This window comes from Lethenteron reissneri, chromosome 21, assembly GCF_015708825.2.
Source record: "Lethenteron reissneri isolate LAM-NWPU_2019-01 chromosome 21, ASM1570882v1, whole genome shotgun sequence".
In the NCBI taxonomy this organism is placed as follows: Eukaryota; Metazoa; Chordata; class Hyperoartia; order Petromyzontiformes; family Petromyzontidae; genus Lethenteron; species Lethenteron reissneri.
In genome coordinates, this window is record NC_083799.1 from 10,416,886 (window position 1) to 10,434,709 (window position 17,824).

Genomic DNA, 17,824 nt, shown 5'->3' on the forward strand with positions numbered 1-17,824 from the left:
TGGTTTTCCGCCACACCTTCGTAAACCCTGATGATGTAGTCCTTGCTGTGCTCCGTGTTCGAGGTGTTCAGCGACAGGGTGCAGAAGAACGTCCCGGAATCCTCCACGGTCAGCCGCGTTATCAGCAGAGAGAAGGTTTTGGGCCGTGCGGACGTTAAACATTTGCCACATCGTCGTTTCATTTCGCCCAAATTTGACACCGTCCCGCATTAGCGAACCAAATTGTCACCCCCCCTCCTTCCCTCCCTTCTTTTTGCCCACGTCGCACAGTGCGTCTCAATTTGGGGGGTAAGTCACTGCCCGCCGGGGTGTCCCATCGGTGGGTTTGGTGTGGGAGGGCCCTCGTTGAGCTGCCGCGCCGCCTGTCAATGGTGGAGCCACAGGGCATCATGACGGAGGAGCCCACGGTGGTGGCGATGATTTCCGACTCGATGCTTTTCCCTGGAACGGGGGGGGGGGGGAGAGAAGGTGAGGGTTGTGATTGCACATGTGTTGTGGTGGCGGGGTGCAGTGCCGGATTAAGCTAGTGCGGGGCCTATAGGATGTTATAAAGGGGGCCCTAAATAAAAAACACACATAAATATTAAAACACATACATCTTTCACTTGCATAGTAAATTGTATTTTAAAATCCTTTATATTAAGTTCGCATGCTTGCTTGCTTGCGTGCTTGCGTGCTTGCTTGCTTGCTTGCTTACGACCGTGCAAATCTTTCGGTCGTTTTTTAACCCACTTCCCGTGATCCAATCGAGCTGACATTTTGCAGTTTTTAGGCAAAATTTTTTTATTTTACATTTATTCAAATAGAACTCATTCATGGCTTTGGCTGAACGTCACAGTGTAGGAGCCCAGAGCGTAACCCCTCCACAGGCCGTGGCGGAGTAGCGCAGTTGGTAGCGCCCTCGCTTCCCATGCCAAAGGTGGCGAGATCGATCCCCGCGTCCTCCACAGGCGAATATATTTTTAAATCCTTTATATTAAGTTCGCTTGCTTGCTTAGGACCGTGCAAATCTTTCGCTCGTTTTTTAACCCACTTCCCGTGATCCAATCGAGCTGACATTTTCCACACTCGTTGTGTGTGACAATTAATTTTCGTGAAAATTTTTTTCCAAAATTTTACACTGTTTAGGGAAAACAAATTAAATATTTAATTACCAATTGCTTAATACTGGCAGACAATCATCTGACCCATAGGTGGCAGCAATCTCAAGCCAGAGGACGAGAGGACTCTAGCCACCACGCATATAAAGGATTTATAGTGAAAAACTTTGTTTTTACTGGTTATACTTATTTCATTTGCTATACAGCTGGGTGGGTGGATGGTTACGTGGGGGTGGATAGTGAATGGGTGGTTGGATGGTTTGGTAGCTGGGTGGGTGGTTAGGTGGGAGGTGGATGGTCAATGGGTGGGTGGAAAAAGGGGAGGGTGGGTGGGACCAGGTTCACTTCTGCGGTCACATCGTGGTGCCCGAAAGGGTGAGGCGTGGTCTCGTCCCAGTGGTTACACTCGAGCAGCGCGATACGTGTTTATAGCACACAATTTACATGCTTTACCTTTGTCTGCTATTTAACATGATGCATATATGCAGTACGTGTGTGTTTTTTGAATCATGCTTACAAATATTCGATCGACGTGTGCTGTTGTTATTATTACGTGCACATACACGTATCTATAATGCGACGACATTTTTTAAGATATGTCAAAATATAACATTAGCGTGAAAGAGTAGGCCGAATACCCTCAAGAGGGACTCTCTAGAGCTCCCTCTGGTGGAGGCCCTTCCGCCAGCAGTGGAGCGAGCCAGAAGTTCTTTTAGCTGTTTTAGCTTTACACTTTGTTGACATGTTGTGTCTATATATGCGTACTTGATAATAATAATCTCTTAAATATACAAAATTGGCAGTCAGTTTTAGTTGGTCTGTGTATAATAGAGGCCGAAATCGTACTCTTTGAATTGGCTGCATCATTGTTCAAAATGTTTAGCGTACTTCCCGACATGCAACAAACTTGAAATTTGCCATGTGGGTACTTTCCAGACTGGACACCATGCAAAAATTATAAAAATAGACTTAGATTTTTTTTGGGGGGGGGGGGGGTGGAAGCTCAATAATGCATATATTTTTTGCACGGCAAGTGAGCTGTGACGTCACATCTGTCATGTGACCCGCGCATGTGGAAACGTAACGCATTGTCGTGTAGCGGTTAGCGCGCTGCGTTACGAACCCGGCCACCCGAGTTCGATTCCCGCTCACGACCACCACCGGTGACGATTATTTCAACCGGTCCCGGGCCTCCCCTAGGTCGACTCAGCCTCAAACGAGTAACTGGTGTGGTGTGTGAACATCACCACTGGGGAGACAAGGGCGCCTGGGCGTGGTAAATCCAAGATCCCGGGCGAAGCCGGGTAGTACAGCTAGTTAAATAATATAATAAAAAAATTGCACTGAAGAGTTTCCTGGGTGGTATCTGGGATTATACACGTCTGTGGGCGTGTGGGTGCGTGTTTGATATTTAAAATCAAAACAAAACATAGAGCAGAGAGCGTAATTTCCACGGTTATGTCCAGCAAATCGTTTCGTTCAACAATATTTACATTTTACTGACCGCGTAGTATTTAATATGCCCTGTTTCACTGCGTTTACTGCATAGTAGCGAAATGCCTGTGCCTGCCCATGAAAGTGTGCTGCAGCCAACATTTTTGGCTTGTGACTTATAGACTAGGCAAGGAAATTTCAGCCATCGTCAGTCTAACAAACACTTTGGTATTCTTGACTTAAACATTTAAAATAACGCCTCGAATATATTTAATTTACAATCAAGCAGTATTGCACGTTATTTACACAAAACACAACTCAGCAATGATGCAAATTATACGATGAGTGTTAATGTTGGGGGTTTAATGATTTAAAAAAAAACACTAGTGTGTTATTAAATGTGAGCTTGCATCGATGTAATTAAGCCGTTGCAAAACGCAAACTCGTTACAGGTGCTGCATGTGAGACGGTGTGCGAGGAGTGAGATGGAAAAACATAACTCTGATAATGTATGCACTATCCTTGAAGTTGATTGGTCCACACCCGAGACAGCTTTCCTTAGAGCCTAGTCTCACATGGTGTTGGACCAGATGACGCATTCCGACCGCAGGTATTGTGGTCAATGCAAACATGACTCCTTGTAAAAAAGGTGTCAGTTTTGTTGCCAGATAAAAGGGTAAAAAAAAACAATGAGCATATTTTTTACTGGCAAATGAGGTTCCAATGGTGAGATGGAATTTGCGGCATCGCAGGTCTGAGGGATGGCAACGCCACTGGGCCTTCATCCAGCAGTGTATAGACCACAGCTCGTGATGAAGTATATGTGGGGTATGACCATTGTGTACGTGTGTACACTGTCTACAGTGCGTGTGCACCTATTCTTATACCATCGTTGTGGTTTACTGACAGAAAATCCCATATTCACACCCAAAATAATATAGCCAGGGAGTAGCTTACGATAAAAACACATTTTATTCGTAATAATTATGATATAAATGTCCAACCTTTTCTGAATTTACTGGTGGATGAAGGCCTTCCCCACACTGTCAGTCACGGGGGTTGTTTGACCATACTTCACTACGCTGGTCAGTGCAGGTTGAGGAAGGTGCCCAGAACAGGTTCAAAAATCACTCGCCACTGATGTTAGCCTTGGCTGGGAATCGAACTTGGGTTACTGGTTTTATAGTTCAGTTTCCTTTGCTCCAACGCTGATATGCGTCATAAATGTGCATGCAAATGCATCAACATACTGATTAAAAACTCTCCACATTGTGATAATAGACGCTACAGTATACACTACAGTATAATGAGTCATAGTGCACGACTTAACTTCATTACTGCGAGGTCCACATTAGATCTACCAATTTAACCCACAGACAAAATTAACCCATCACTGTAAGCAGCATAGGCGCTCTAAACTTGTACTCCAGGGGACGATCTTTAACACGGCAACGATACTGTGTTTCAAATTTTATCGCGATCAGTCAATTGTATCACTGCAGTGACACGAGTGGCTGAGGTGTGTGTCAATGCGTGGCCTGCTCAAAAGGTATTTGAAAATCCCATTTGGTCTTTCGTATGGAAAGGGTCCAATGGTGTCAACGCCTCAAAAGCGGGCCCTCTCCAAATCAACCGCAGAAAGCCATCGCATTCGTTACGAGTTGCTTATGACAATATTTTGTTGATCGTGAAACTCAGAAAAGTCCTGTGCCAAAAAACTCACTAAGCTTGCAACACTTGGAAAACGTTTCCCTTCCCCTGTTATACAGGGTTAAGTGTGAGGGCACAGAGCATTTGTTTAGCCCCCAAGGTGAGCTGGATTAGTACCTTTCCGCTGGATTGGAATTGGAACTCAACTTTACAGTTGTACCAAAAGGCAAAATGATAACGTCACCCACTTAATGTGAACATGCAAATTTCCTCTTACCTGTGGACAGGGCACCAAGAAGCACTACAACGAAGGCCAGGGTCCCCATTCTTCCAAAGTCTGTGGAGCCAATTGGTGTGACCCTGTCATGCAATGAAACAAATTATCCAATGACATTGCATTGGCAGTGGTGCACAAGCACAAACAAACAACAAAACTCAACACATTGATAATGAAAAATATATAATAGGCAACGTTTTGGGCAATGGCCCTTCTGCATAGCACATAGAGAGGCCAGAGAGACAAAGTGCAGAAGAAGAGTTGCAGAACACACCTTACAGCTTGGGGCCTGGTGAGAATTACATTCTTGATTTGAAGCTTTCATGACTGCAGGAATCCATACTCGTTGGGTCTTTCGGTAAAGTCACGTAGATAGAAAATTAATAGATCACGACGTTTCGATCGCAACACAAGCGACCGTCTTCAGGTGAGAGAGAAAAAGCTACTGAAACAAGGCCTTATGTAGGCCTGAGATGTGTGCAGCCTCAGGGTAAGAGGGCGGGGCTAGAGATGGTCTCCCTGAGGCTGTGGAAGTGGCTATTGTATTATGAGAGATTAGCATGTCAATGCACGAGCTTAATATGTCGCAGCATCGGTGACTTGCCTAGTATATCACAGCATCGGTGACTGAGTGAGAAGGACATCCAGCCCATTAATACAAAGACATCCAACCCAATAATGCAACTCAGAGAGTCAGCTAAAATAAATTCTTCAACCACATCAATTCCATACACCCAGCCATCAAATTCACCATGGAAGTGGAAAAGGATGGCAAGTTACCATTCCTGGATGTTTTGATCGAGAAGAGACCTGATGGCTCGTTGGGACATTTTGTCTACAGAAAATCCACCCACACAAATGCCTACCTAAAACCTGACTCCCACCATCATCCAGCCCAGAAGAATTCCCTCATCAAAACAAGTTGTGGCTGCGGCAGCAGTTACATTGGGGAAACGAAACGACATGTCTCGGACCGTGTTCGCGAACACAAGGCAGATCTGAAACACGGTAGGACCAATACCTCTGCCGTTGATGATCATTGTTTTAACGCAGTGGGCTCACACGAAATAGATTTTTCCAAGACGAAGGTACTCTGCAAACCCACTGGCTATCATCAGAGATTTGTTCATGAAGCGATCCAGATATATAAACACAGACACAACTTAAACCGAAAAGATGGGTACAAATTGAGCAATCATTGTAAGGACGTGATTAACCAGGTAAAATCTTAACCTGCTGTGATGTTTCCATCTTTCCTACGATTTTAGCTGACTCTCTGAGTTGCATTATTGGGTTGGATGTCTTCGTATTGACAGGCTGGATGTCCTTCTCGCTCAGTCACCTATGCTGCGACATACTAAGCTCGTGCATTGACATGCTAATCTCTCACAATACAATAGCCACTTCCACAGCCTCAGGGAGACCATCTCTAGCCCCGCCCTCTTTTCCTTAGGCTGCACCCATCTCAGGCCTATATAAGACCTTGTTTCAGTAGCTTTCTCTCTCTCACCTGAAGACGGTCGCTTGTGTTGCGATCGAAACGTCGTAATCTATTAATTTTCTATCTACGTGACTTTACCGAAATAACCAAAGAGTGTGAGAATTACATTGACAAAATGTTTTCTGATGATCAGTTATTAAATCTGCATACGAATAGTTATCTATCAGTCGCTATTGAGTAACAAACCCTTCAATAATCAAACAGTATTTCAAAAATTAACTATTGTACATAATTAATATGGGATGGGTCGGATCACACGTTTGTTCACGTGACAACTTTATTTGGCTGTGCCACGTGGAGGAGGGGTGTACGACACACATTGAAAAAAAAACCTACAACTATTGTTTACTCTTTGGTTCTTTCGGTAAAGTCACGTAGAAAGGAAATAAATTAAATAATACAATACGACGTTTAGATTGCAACACAAGCAATCGTCATCAGGTAGAACTAAATTTGAGAGAGAGACAAACCACACACACGGTGTGTCTATGTTGTGCGTCTCTCTCTGTGTCTCTGTGTTGTCTCTCTATGCTTGTGTGTCTGTCTGTGTGTCTCCGTGTCTGTGTTTTGTCTCTCTCTCAAATTTAGTTCTACCTGATGACGATTGCTTGTGTTGCAATGGAAACGTCGTATTCTATTATTTAATTTATTTTCTTTCTACGTGACTTTACCGAAATAACCAAAGAGTAATTCCTGCAGTCACGAAAGCTTAAAATCACGTTTTAACTATTTTTTATTTTACCAGGTAATGCACACTGAGCGATATAACTCTTTTTTAGAAGCGACCTGGACACAAATGATAGTTCAACGAAGTTGCTTATCACGTGGAAATGTATAGCAGCCAAATAATCTAAACGCATGGTTCTAAATGTGGGAGGAAAAATCGGAGACCCGCAAAAAAATCCACGTGACCATGGGGAGAGAGACATGCAAACTCCAATATACAGCAGGAATCAGGGTCGAGATCAAACCCACGACCTCCTGCATACCAGGCAAGGTAGTTAACATCTCACCACCGTGAACCCCACAATGGCATTGTACTCGTGCGACGTAACCCAAAACGTAATTATTTAAATTACTGGAGTCTTATTGATCTGTTGAAATTGTGTACGTCGTGAGGCACGATCAAACTCGAGGTCTTTGAGAAAAGTACTTGTTCGAATACTTAAAAAAAGCGATCTATTTAAACCGCCCACCGAAAGCCCAGAGAGAGTTACCAGCATGTTCATATTATCTCAGTCATGGCATGTCCTTCCAGACCAGGGGTCGGCAACCTGCAGTTTTGGAGTCGCATGCGGCTCTTTAAGGACTGCTTCGTGACATTACTTATCGAGGACACACCGTCTCGTATTCACCACATTGCATTGCGGCTCTCGAACCATTGAGTTTTTTTAAAACCGAATTTGAAATAAAAAAAGTCTCTTCTTGTGTATTTTTTGGCTGCCAACCCGTTATAGACGTACGGTTTAAGTTCCACGCAAAGCTTTATCCTCGCTGTCTCAGATGGAGCAGGTCGCTAACTCAAGTGTTTTTGCCACCGGGGTTCCGGGTTACTCCGGGGCGGGGGGGGCTCAGCAAAGGCGTCAGATGCTCTCCTGGTGCTTCCTGCCGATGGGGCCGGTGTACCGTTGAAGCCATGAGCGGGGAAAATTGGGCAGAACTTTCCACGCGGGAGTTATAATGGGCGGCGGTCCCCGGCCGCAACAGATGGCATCCGAGGGAAAGCGCAGTGGTATGAAACTTGACAAAAACAACTCCCTTTTATTAACTTTGCGAGTTTTGAATTTGCGCTCTTTCGTCGTTGCTTCAGATGTGGTGCAAATCCAAATTGTGTGGTACGCCTTTGTCCGCAACATTCACAATGTCTTGCGTACGATTACAGGAGCGCAATTTATTTTAAACCTGCCAAATGTGTTTTTCGTGGCTTTTGCTCTAACTTTACGCAAGTCTATCCATTTAAAAATGCAACTGTCGCAGTGCGCTCTCTAGGTCTGGTCGTCCGCTTTTAACAGCTGCGTTTAGAAATAATGAAGATAGGATTTTTCGATTTAAAGCTTTCGTGACTGCAGGGATTCATCTTCTTGATTCTTTCGGTAAAGTCACGTAGTAGGGAAATAATAAAATAATACAAATAAAACATAATAAAATACAATTCTCACGATGTTTAGGCCACAACGCAAGCAGCCGTCCTCAGGTGAAAAACAGGGCTGTCGGAAAGACAGCGTCTGAAGCTTGCCGAAACGTCGTGAGAATTATTTTATTATGTTTTATTTTTATTATTTTATTATTTCCCTTCTACGTGACTTTACCGAAAGAACCAAGAAGAAGATAGGATTTACTCGAATTATCCAAGCCTCCTCTTGTTCACACTGTGAATTTCACGAGTAAAATGCACCTTCTCATGCAAGAAATTCCATCGTTGCTCTCAGCCTCATAAGCAGATAACAAAAAAATGGGATTAATAAAGCATTGAGATGTAACCGCATCTCAAGATACTGTTTGTCATGTTTTGCAAGGTCAAATATTAACTGCTTTTAACTTCCGTCTTTAGTTACTGCCCCACCACTGCCATCCATCTGAATGCAGTCAACCGACCAAGCACCGACAAAGGTTTCACACCTGGACCAGGTGATAATTAAGAGACATACAATGGAAGTACTGCAATTGCACCTTCTAATCTGTGATATGCAATTCACGGAGACGTCTCTCTTGGCGAAAATTATTCACATTTACACAAGTGGATGAATTATACAATTGTAACGTAATTGGCTTCATTGGTGTCGACATATACTCATTTCAACCCACAAACACAGCAGTCAATTATTTGTTGCTTCACTGCAATAGAAAACGTTGTTTATTGAAAAAATCTCGTAATAAAGTTAATAGGGAAAATGTTCTCCATACATCACTCGTGAAGCCATCGTTAAGAAAGACTTCATCTTACGTCAAGGCTTTCTTTGGTAAAGGAGCATTGTGTAATCTCGTTATTATTATTCTTACACATTGTATCACATTCCAGGCCAGCCAGATTCTGGATATTCATTGCCAATTATTGAACACCCCTGACTTTCTAGCTATTGACATTTACAGACCAATACCACATTACTCTTTCTGAACAGATATGATTTTCATTCACCGAGCGCACATTTAATCAAACGTTCAATCAGCGATTATGACAACATAGTGTAAAGGCTTAAAAATCGGTTTAAAAATGCACCTACCAAATCACTTAAATTTTATTTTCCCAAAATAGTCAAAATATGGCATCGCTCATTGCAACGTTTTCGAAAAACATCATCACAAACGCGAGCACGATTGTCAGCCAAAGAGGTTGGCGACGAAGCGTTTAAAAACAACAGTGGCTTTACCTGCACGGCGTGGTTTCACCTAAGATGAGCACCGCACTATGACGACAACGACGACGAGGGACTGTTTAACACAGCGTGGGTGGATTTTTTACGGGAACTGAACCCAGTGAAAACACCAGCGGTGAAAACTTGGACTGAGGCGTGGGCAGGGCGGCTTACACCGCAAGTCGTGCGCGGTGGAAGGGTGGCGGCACGCTTGAGGGGGAGCAAGGGGAGAGCGGCACCAGGGGTGAGCAAGCGGGGGACCACGTGATTGGGATGTGGCTGAAGGGAAGGCGAGTCAAGGAGAGAGAGACTTTTCCATTGCTGGCAAATCACATTTCACGAAGCCAACGAGAAGTTATGCTCAAAATGGCTATCGTCAGATGGAAGCCATTACTCCTAGAACCGAACCTCAAAATGGTAAGTAAAAAATTTACTTAGGTCAAAAATTTACTTAGGTCAAGTTGTACAATTACAGGGTGGCTCAAAAAAGCAAAGGAAATTTGGATTGTCGCAACACAAGCGATCGACGTTTCGATCGCTTGTGTGGCGACGAACGCTTGTGTTGCGATCGAAACGTAGTTTTTGGTTATTTTCTTTTAACCTATCCACGTGACTTTACCGAAAGCCCCAAAGAATATTAATTCCTGCAGTCACGACAGCTTTAATTCAAGATTTCCCCTAATTGTTTTTTCCTTTGCATATGTATTTCCGTTTGAAAGAAAGTTGACTTAAATTTTTTTTAGTGAATTAAATGGGGATCACAAGACATCTGGACCACCCTGCACAGTTAACTTATTTTGCACCGTACGTAGCCAACCGTGGTAATCGGAGGCACAAGGCACTCGTGGCCAGAAACAACGGCCACGCGTGTTGCAAGGCACCGCACGCTCCCCACTGCCCCCGGTTTGCCGACTCTTCATTCCCACGAGCCGCCGCTGCTGCCTTGTGCCCCCTCCACGATGCTGCTGATCCAGTGCTGGTACCGCAGGACGTCGGTGTACACGCCAGAACGGTTGGGCAGGCCACACTGGTAGTCACCGAACGAGCTGATGCCGACGAGGTGCCAGTGGCCCTGCTCCTCGCACATGAGCGGGCCGCCTGAGTCTCCCTGGTAGACGACGGGACGACCCGGAAGGGAGAAAAAAAAGCACACACACGAGGGTATGTTTGTATATTAAACTTCTTTCACACCGTGAAAAGCCAACCGTGCCAATCGGAGGTTGTGATCATTGTTGACCTTTCGAAGTAGTAATCGACCCCGGTGTGATGATGATCACTATAACGTCTCGTGATTACTAAAACGTCACCTGATTACTATAATGTCACGTGATTACTATAACGTCACCTGATTACTATGACATCCCGTGATTACTATAACGTCACGCGATTACTATAACGTCACCTGATTACTATGACGTCACGTGATTACTATAACATCACGTGATTACTATAACGTCACGTGATTACTATGACGTTTCGTGATTACTAAAACGTCACGTGATTACTATAACGCTGCGTGATTACTATAATATCATGAGATCACTATAACAACATTGTGAGATTGCGACGTGCCAGGGAAAGACGCGCATGCGAGGGGGTCAGGAGTGCGACGTACCCCACACGTGTCGGAGCCGCCCTCGGCAAAGCCGGCGCACACCATGTTGTCCGAGATGTCGAAGCGGTCGCGCCAGTCATCCTGGCACTTGGTGTGGGGCACGAGCGGCACCTCTGCCTCCTGCAGCACATCCGCTAGCTCTCCTGCCGTCACGAGACACACGTCAATCACGTGACACACGTCATCGCGTGACACACGTCATCGCGAGACACACGTCATCGCGTGACACACGTCATCGCGAGACACGTCATCATGAGACACACGTCAATCACATGACACGTCATCGCGAGACACACGTCATCGCGATACACACGTCATCGCGATACACACGTCATCATGTGACACACGTCATCGCGAGACACACGTCATCGCGAGACACGTCATCATGAGACACACGTCAATCACATGACACGTCATCGCGAGACACACGTCATCGCGATACACACGTCATCGCGATACACGTCATCGCTATACACACGTCATCGCGAGACACACGTCATCGCGAGACACACGTCATCACGTGACACACGTCATCGCGAGACACACGTCATCACGAGACACACGTCATCACGTGACACACGTCATCGCGAGACACACGTCATCACGAGACACACGTCATCGCGTGGCACACGTCATCGCGAGAGACACGTCATCATGAGACACACGTCAATCACATGACACGTCATCGCGAGACACACGTCATCGCGAGAGACACGTCATCGCGTGACACATGCCACCAATCTAAGGTTGCCACCTCCCGAGGTGCAAAATTATCCTGGACAGATCTTTCCTCTCTCGTCTCCTTCCATGTCCCTTCCTCTTGTCCTCTTCATTCTGTCTATCTCTGTCCCTCTCCCCCCTGTGCCCAATCCTATGTTTAGTCCTTCTACCCTCCTTGGACCCCTCCACTGGAATTAACTTCCCTTGTACATTTAGCAGTCCTCCTCCTTAACCTTCTTCCGTTCCTCTCTTCATTTCTTTGCTATTGACAATTCTCTTCCTCTTCCCTCCCCTCGCCCCTCCACTCCTTCCCATCCCTCCCCCACCCTTTCGTGATCCATAAGTACCCTCTATTGCGGTCACTCATTCCTCAATCTTTTTACGTTTCTGCCATCTAAATTATTCTGTTCTGTCACCGTTTTGTAAGCTGTGTCAAGCGCCTTGAGTGAAGGCAATCTATATATATAAATCATATTAGATAATGGAAAGAAGAATATCTCACAATACCAGAAGAGGAGAGAACTACACATTCATGCATTGCCTTTAGTGGTGCATTATTGATGTTATTATTAATATTGTACCGCTAACAAAAATTGGGACTTTTAAGACTTACAGGTTTCCCCAGGACAGCTACCTCGAAAATAGTACGATCCTGGGAAAACCAGGACAGGTGGCAATCCTCACGCATCACTCAGCATGTAGCGATTCCCTATTCACTCCGTCCCCCCACTCCCAAACCCACTCTGGCATTTCTATTAACTGTCACAAATTGGGGGCCTTGGTAAGATTAAAATGGTTCGCTATGTACGTTATGAAAGAAGTTCGAACATAGATAATACATAAATGTATAGGTTGCATACATTGAAAATTATTCTTACGTGCACAGCTCAATGTATGTGTAGTGAGTCACTTCTGAGACACTATTTTAGGAGGCAGCAACGTTTATTCTACAATATATATCTTAAATTTCGATGTAAAGCTTTCGTGACTGCAGGGATTCATCTTCTTGGTTCTTTCGGTAAAGTCACGTAGAAGGGAAGTAATAAAATAATAAATAATAAAACATAATAAAATTATTCTCACGACGTTTCGGCCACAACGCAAGCAGCCGTCCTCAGGTGAAAACCAGGTCCGTCGAGGCGACCAGAGTCTGGATGAAACAGCACACGAGCTTGGAGCATATATATAAGCTGGGCGCCTTGACAAAGGAATTTGCATATCAAGAGGAATTTAGCATATTTATGGGAAATGCAGGAATGTGATTAGTACTACATCTGCATGTGCATTATGCAGGATTAACAGCATCAAAGAGAGCTGCAGTTGCTGCTGCTGCTGCAGTTGCTGCTGCTGCTGCAGTTGCTGCTGCTGCAGTTGCTGCTGCTGTTGCAGTTGCTGCCTTATCCATTTTAATATAACACTATGTATTATTCTACCCACCCTAATGTGTATCACACTGCTATATATTTGCTGTTAATCCTGCATAATGCACATGCATATGTAGTACTAATCACATTCCTGCATTTCCCATAAATATGCTAAATTCCTCTTGATATGCAAATTCCTTTGTCAAGGCGCCCAGCTTATATATATATGCTCCAAGCTCGTGTGCTGTTTCATTCAGACTCTGTCGCCTGGACGGACCTGGTTTTCACCTGAGGACGGCTGCTTGCGTTGTGGCCGAAACGTCGTGAGAATAATTTTATTATGTTTTATTTTTTTATTATTTTATTACTTCCCTTCTACGTGACTTTACCGAAAGAACCAAGAAGATGAATATATATTTTACACACTGTTCACACACGGGATAACTAATTACGGGTCAGAGCAGCCAACATGCTGGCTGACCCACGACGCCGGAGACGGAGACAAAGACGAAAATGTAGCACCTCGGGTTCCATTCCACCTGTAGACAGCCCTGATTCAGCCTCGGGGCTTCCCTTTTATGCCCTTCATCGTGGCCTGGCTCCGCCCTCGGCCACACCCCCTTCTAGAACCTTCCAGGAGGTCCTGGGACGACCTCCACGTGCCACCTGCCCGGCTCCGCCCTTAATCACGCCCCTTCCTGGAACCCTCCAGAAGGTCCTGGGCCATGCTCCCCGTGTCCCCTTGGTGACCTTTGCCCTACATCCTTAACCCCCATTACGTGCTTCGTCAGCCGGCCGGGGTGCCGTGTCCCCACATGCCCCTCTCCGCCAGCAGCCAGCACCACGCCCCCTAGCGACCCACTTAGTGGTATTACATGCTGTGCTGGCTGCTACACCCATATTTCCTTATTCTATTGTACCCAGCGCTACGCGCCGTAGTGATCCATTCTATGTCACTACATATATATCGTGAGCGAATGGATTTTAATCAGTGTATCGTGATGCACATTTCTAGCCATCACTGTCAATTTCTTTATAACTTTCCTTCTCTACAAAGCCACGTTCCACCGGCCAGCAGCCTCCGGTCCTGCTGTTTCACGCGACGCACCTGCGTTATTGATGAGTCCCCACCCAGCGACGTAACAGAGCGTCCCTGGAAAAAACTGCTCTCTTCCTTCGGGCAAGCACACCGGCTGGATTTCATCTGGGGACACGGAAACAAGGGCATCCTCGAGGCTTTCGGACAAGGCCGGCGCAAGGGTATGTGTGCTGAACTTCTTTTGCATCATACATAGCCAAACGTGCTATCGCTGGGGTTGGGCCTAACACCAACAAATTCCCCTTCGGCCCACACAAGATTCATCCTCCTTAGTGAGTGCATTGCTATAATACGAGCTTTACGGGCCGCCCGAGCCAGCCTGTTACAGGACGAACGCAGTTAACAAAAACGTTTCTTACCCCACACCTCCAATTAGCAAGGTTGGCTACGTACGGTGTGAGAGAAGTTCAACGAAAAGTAACATAAATACATAACGTTGGCATGTGGTCAGGAACCAATACCTGTCAACCCCTTATCAGTGCCTAACTTATTAGAGACCAGTTCAGACCCTATTGGTCACCCAGTGCCCTTATAAATCTTAACGTTCATCCTACCAAGTCCCATCACAAGGAAGAAACACAAACAAATAGACAAAAACATGTATTTTGCCCTATTAAAACGGCCGTATGCAGTATGGACCTGAAACACTCAATTTCCCTGTACAATAATGCAGCGTAAAACCGTATGGCTTGACATGGTATGGGTAACCCTTGGACCAAAGTTGGGGATAGTCGACGTTCTATGTTTGCTGGGGCAACTGACCAGTCTAGTTGACCGGCGAGGCGAGGCGTAGGAGGGCAATGTCGTTGTCTTTGCTGTAGTGGTTGTAGTCGCGGTGCCCGTGAACCTGGGCCACGAGCCGCTGCTCCACCCCACTGGACGAGAAGTTGAGCTGGGAGCGCAGGCCGAATGCAGCCGTCAAGTCCACCGCCTCGTGCCTGCCACGAGCACACAGCAAAGACAAAGATTCCCCCCGTATAGCCTTGATGGACTGTTGGGGTAAGTGCTGTTATCGAGCAGCACCTCTGAAGGCCGGCACGGTACACGAGGGGATGGGTGGCCAGCACCACGCCCGACTGCCTTGTCTCCCCAGTGACGATGTTTACGCACCGCACCAGGTTCTCATTTTTGAGGCTGAGTCGAACTAGGGGAGGCCCAGGACCTGTTCAGATAATCGTTGTCACTGGTGTTGGCTGTGAGCGGGAATCGAACTTGGGTCGCCTAACGCTCCCTACACAGCACAGCACACAACACACAGACAAAGGTACCCCGTATAGCCTTAAGAGATTGTTGGGGCAAGTGCTGTTAGCTGAAGGCTGGCACGGCACACGCTGGGTTGGCCACGATGGGTGGCCAACACCACGACGGGCAGCCTTTGTCTCCCCAGTGCTGTTGTTTTATACACCGTACCATCCAGGTACTTATTTAAGGCTGAGTCGACCTAGGGGAGACCCAGGACCAGTTAAATTATGCACCGTTATTGGTAGTGAGCGGGAATCGAACTTAGGGGACCGTGTTTTTTTGTAGCGAAGTGTGATAAATCACTCCATTACCGCTCCCCACTATACAACACAGCATACACCACAGGACATGACACAATACAATCGCTACACAGCATACAACACATAGAACACTACGCACACAAATACAACACGGCACATAACTCACAAAGTATAATGAGCAGCACACAACACCCTACATATAACACACACACACAGGAGGCCTTCATCCATGCAGTAAGGGTTGTAAACCTCACCAGTAGGTTACATAATTAATCAAAGTCTCTTTGCAGAGCCCCAACCAATCGTTGGCTGGTGCCGCAGTGACAGCGAGGGAAGATAAGCGAGATGTTCAGAGGGCAGCGTGGACAGCCGGGGGCTCTCTGGGCAGCGTGGGCCAGCTGTCGCCCCCTCCCTCCCCCCCTGAGACGCACCCAGAACCGGCCCTAGACCTTTGGGGGCCCTAAGCAAAATTTGGTTCGAGGCCCCTTTGATGTATGATTTTTTTCACCCACTCGCTAGCAGTGACTCTAGGGGGCCCTCTGCTGGCTACGGGGCCCTTTGCAATTGCAAGGGTCGCTTAGTGGCTGGGCCGGCTCTGGACGCACCCCCTGACGCAGTGTGCGGCGGTGAGGAGCCAATCTCTGGACAGCAGCGATGCCCCGCACAGATGCTGCCCCTTGGAGCGCAGGTCCACCATCCACGGCCACGCGCCAGGCGCCGCGTCGCTCCCCTGCACCACGCGGCTCTCCGGCACGAGCCGCCGCCTCCTCCCGCACGCTAAAACCACGGGACAAAAAAGCCTTTCAACAGACTGTTGGGGCAAATGACGTGAGCGAGTAGCAACCTATTAGGGCCGCCACGGCACACAAGGGGAGGCCCCAGGACCGGTTCAGATAACCGTCACTGGTGTTGGCCGTGAGCGGGATTCGAACTCGGGTCACCTGGTTAGTAGCGCAGTGCGAACTCGACACACGCAGACAAATATCCCCCCGTGTAGCCGACACGGGCTGCAATTGGAGCAAATGCTGTTTGCGAGCAACCTTTCGAGGCCGACACGGCACACGAGGGTGTTGGCGCGGCCAGCACCATGGCCCGGCTGCCGTCACTTACACACCGCAGTCGACTTAGGGGAGGCCTGGGACCGGTTCAGGTCATCGCCAATGATCTTAGCCGAGGGCGGAAATCGAACGTGGACTGCCGGGTTCGTAGCGCAGTGCACTGCCAGAACCACTGCACTACCGCCTCCCCACACGGGACACTAAAGAACGCACATGCGTACGCTCGAGGAGAGTGCGACACTTACATCATTGTCACGCCAGCACAGTGAGGGTCGCACCGTTACGTGAGTGATGTGGAACCCTTTACACGAACTCATGGGTGGCAGCGCTGTGACACGAGAATGTGATCGCTCGTACGCCAACGCACAGCCGGGTGAAAGTGTACTACAAGCGTGCATGCTCCATTCCACTGGCTCACAATCCAATCCCAGATCAATTTCAAGATCATCCTCACCATCTTTAAGATCCGCTAATGACTCGCCCCTGCCTGCCCCTCCCGTCGCATCTCATTCTGCTCCCCTCCACGCACTCTCCGCTAAAGCAACCGAGGCTTTCTCTCGAAGCCTCAAGTCAACCTTTGCTCAGTGGGAGGTCACTGTTTCTCATCTGCTGCCAATACGGTCTGGAACTCCCTTCCGCCAGCCATCCGTGCTGTCGACTTCCCTGCACCTGTTCAAGTCCAGGCTCAAGACCTTCTCCTCTGCGTATGACTATCTTTTACTCTTCATTAAGTACATAAAATACACCTCCATATCCCCACGATGCCCGTGCCCCCACTGTATTCCGTACTGCACCTTGAAAGGTGGTCGTGAGTGCGAAACGTATGGTTGACTCGCACTCATGAACGTGGGGGAGGAGGTGGCATAGTGGCGCATGCGTGCATTCGCGAGCAACACGGCAACCTCCGCTGACCTTTAGGGATGCAGTTCACGTACAGCACACGGCCGGCGTCACAGCTCTCACTGCCGGCAGAAAGGAAAACGACGGTGTTTGGTCAAAGTATAATTTTTCAGTAACCGCCAAAGAGTCTTGGCAGACCCACCAGACTTGGGCACCCTGCCCAGAGTCTGCGGGGATGGCTCATGGGCGGTAAGGATATGGGGGCAGGATGTTCCAGGAATATCTCGGCAGGAATGCTGTTTTTTTGCGCT

General features: G+C 47.2%; 1 protein-coding gene and 1 long non-coding RNA gene across 2 annotated transcripts in view; both read right to left on the minus strand.

Annotated features, from left to right (window-relative positions):
* Positions 1-221: 221 nt before the first annotated feature.
* LOC133345214 (uncharacterized) lies at positions 222-10,219 on the minus strand. Its single transcript, XR_009755421.1, has 3 exons — positions 9,331-10,219; positions 4,462-4,544; positions 222-441 (listed from the first exon to the last, which is right to left on the minus strand). It is a non-coding gene; the product is annotated as an uncharacterized LOC133345214 (long non-coding RNA).
* Positions 10,220-10,270: 51 nt separating this feature from the next.
* Positions 10,271-17,824, minus strand: part of LOC133345213 (enteropeptidase-like) — a 29,738-nt gene continuing 22,184 nt past the window's right edge. The window contains exons 12-17 of the mRNA XM_061555772.1: positions 17,586-17,635; positions 16,221-16,392; positions 14,876-15,051; positions 14,123-14,218; positions 10,931-11,073; positions 10,271-10,423 (exon numbers count right to left, since the gene is read on the minus strand). Coding sequence (XP_061411756.1) covers positions 14,880-15,051; positions 16,221-16,392; positions 17,586-17,635 — 394 coding nt within the window. The 3' untranslated portion in view covers positions 10,271-10,423; positions 10,931-11,073; positions 14,123-14,218; positions 14,876-14,879. The remainder of the gene's footprint in view (positions 10,424-10,930; positions 11,074-14,122; positions 14,219-14,875; positions 15,052-16,220; positions 16,393-17,585; positions 17,636-17,824) is intronic.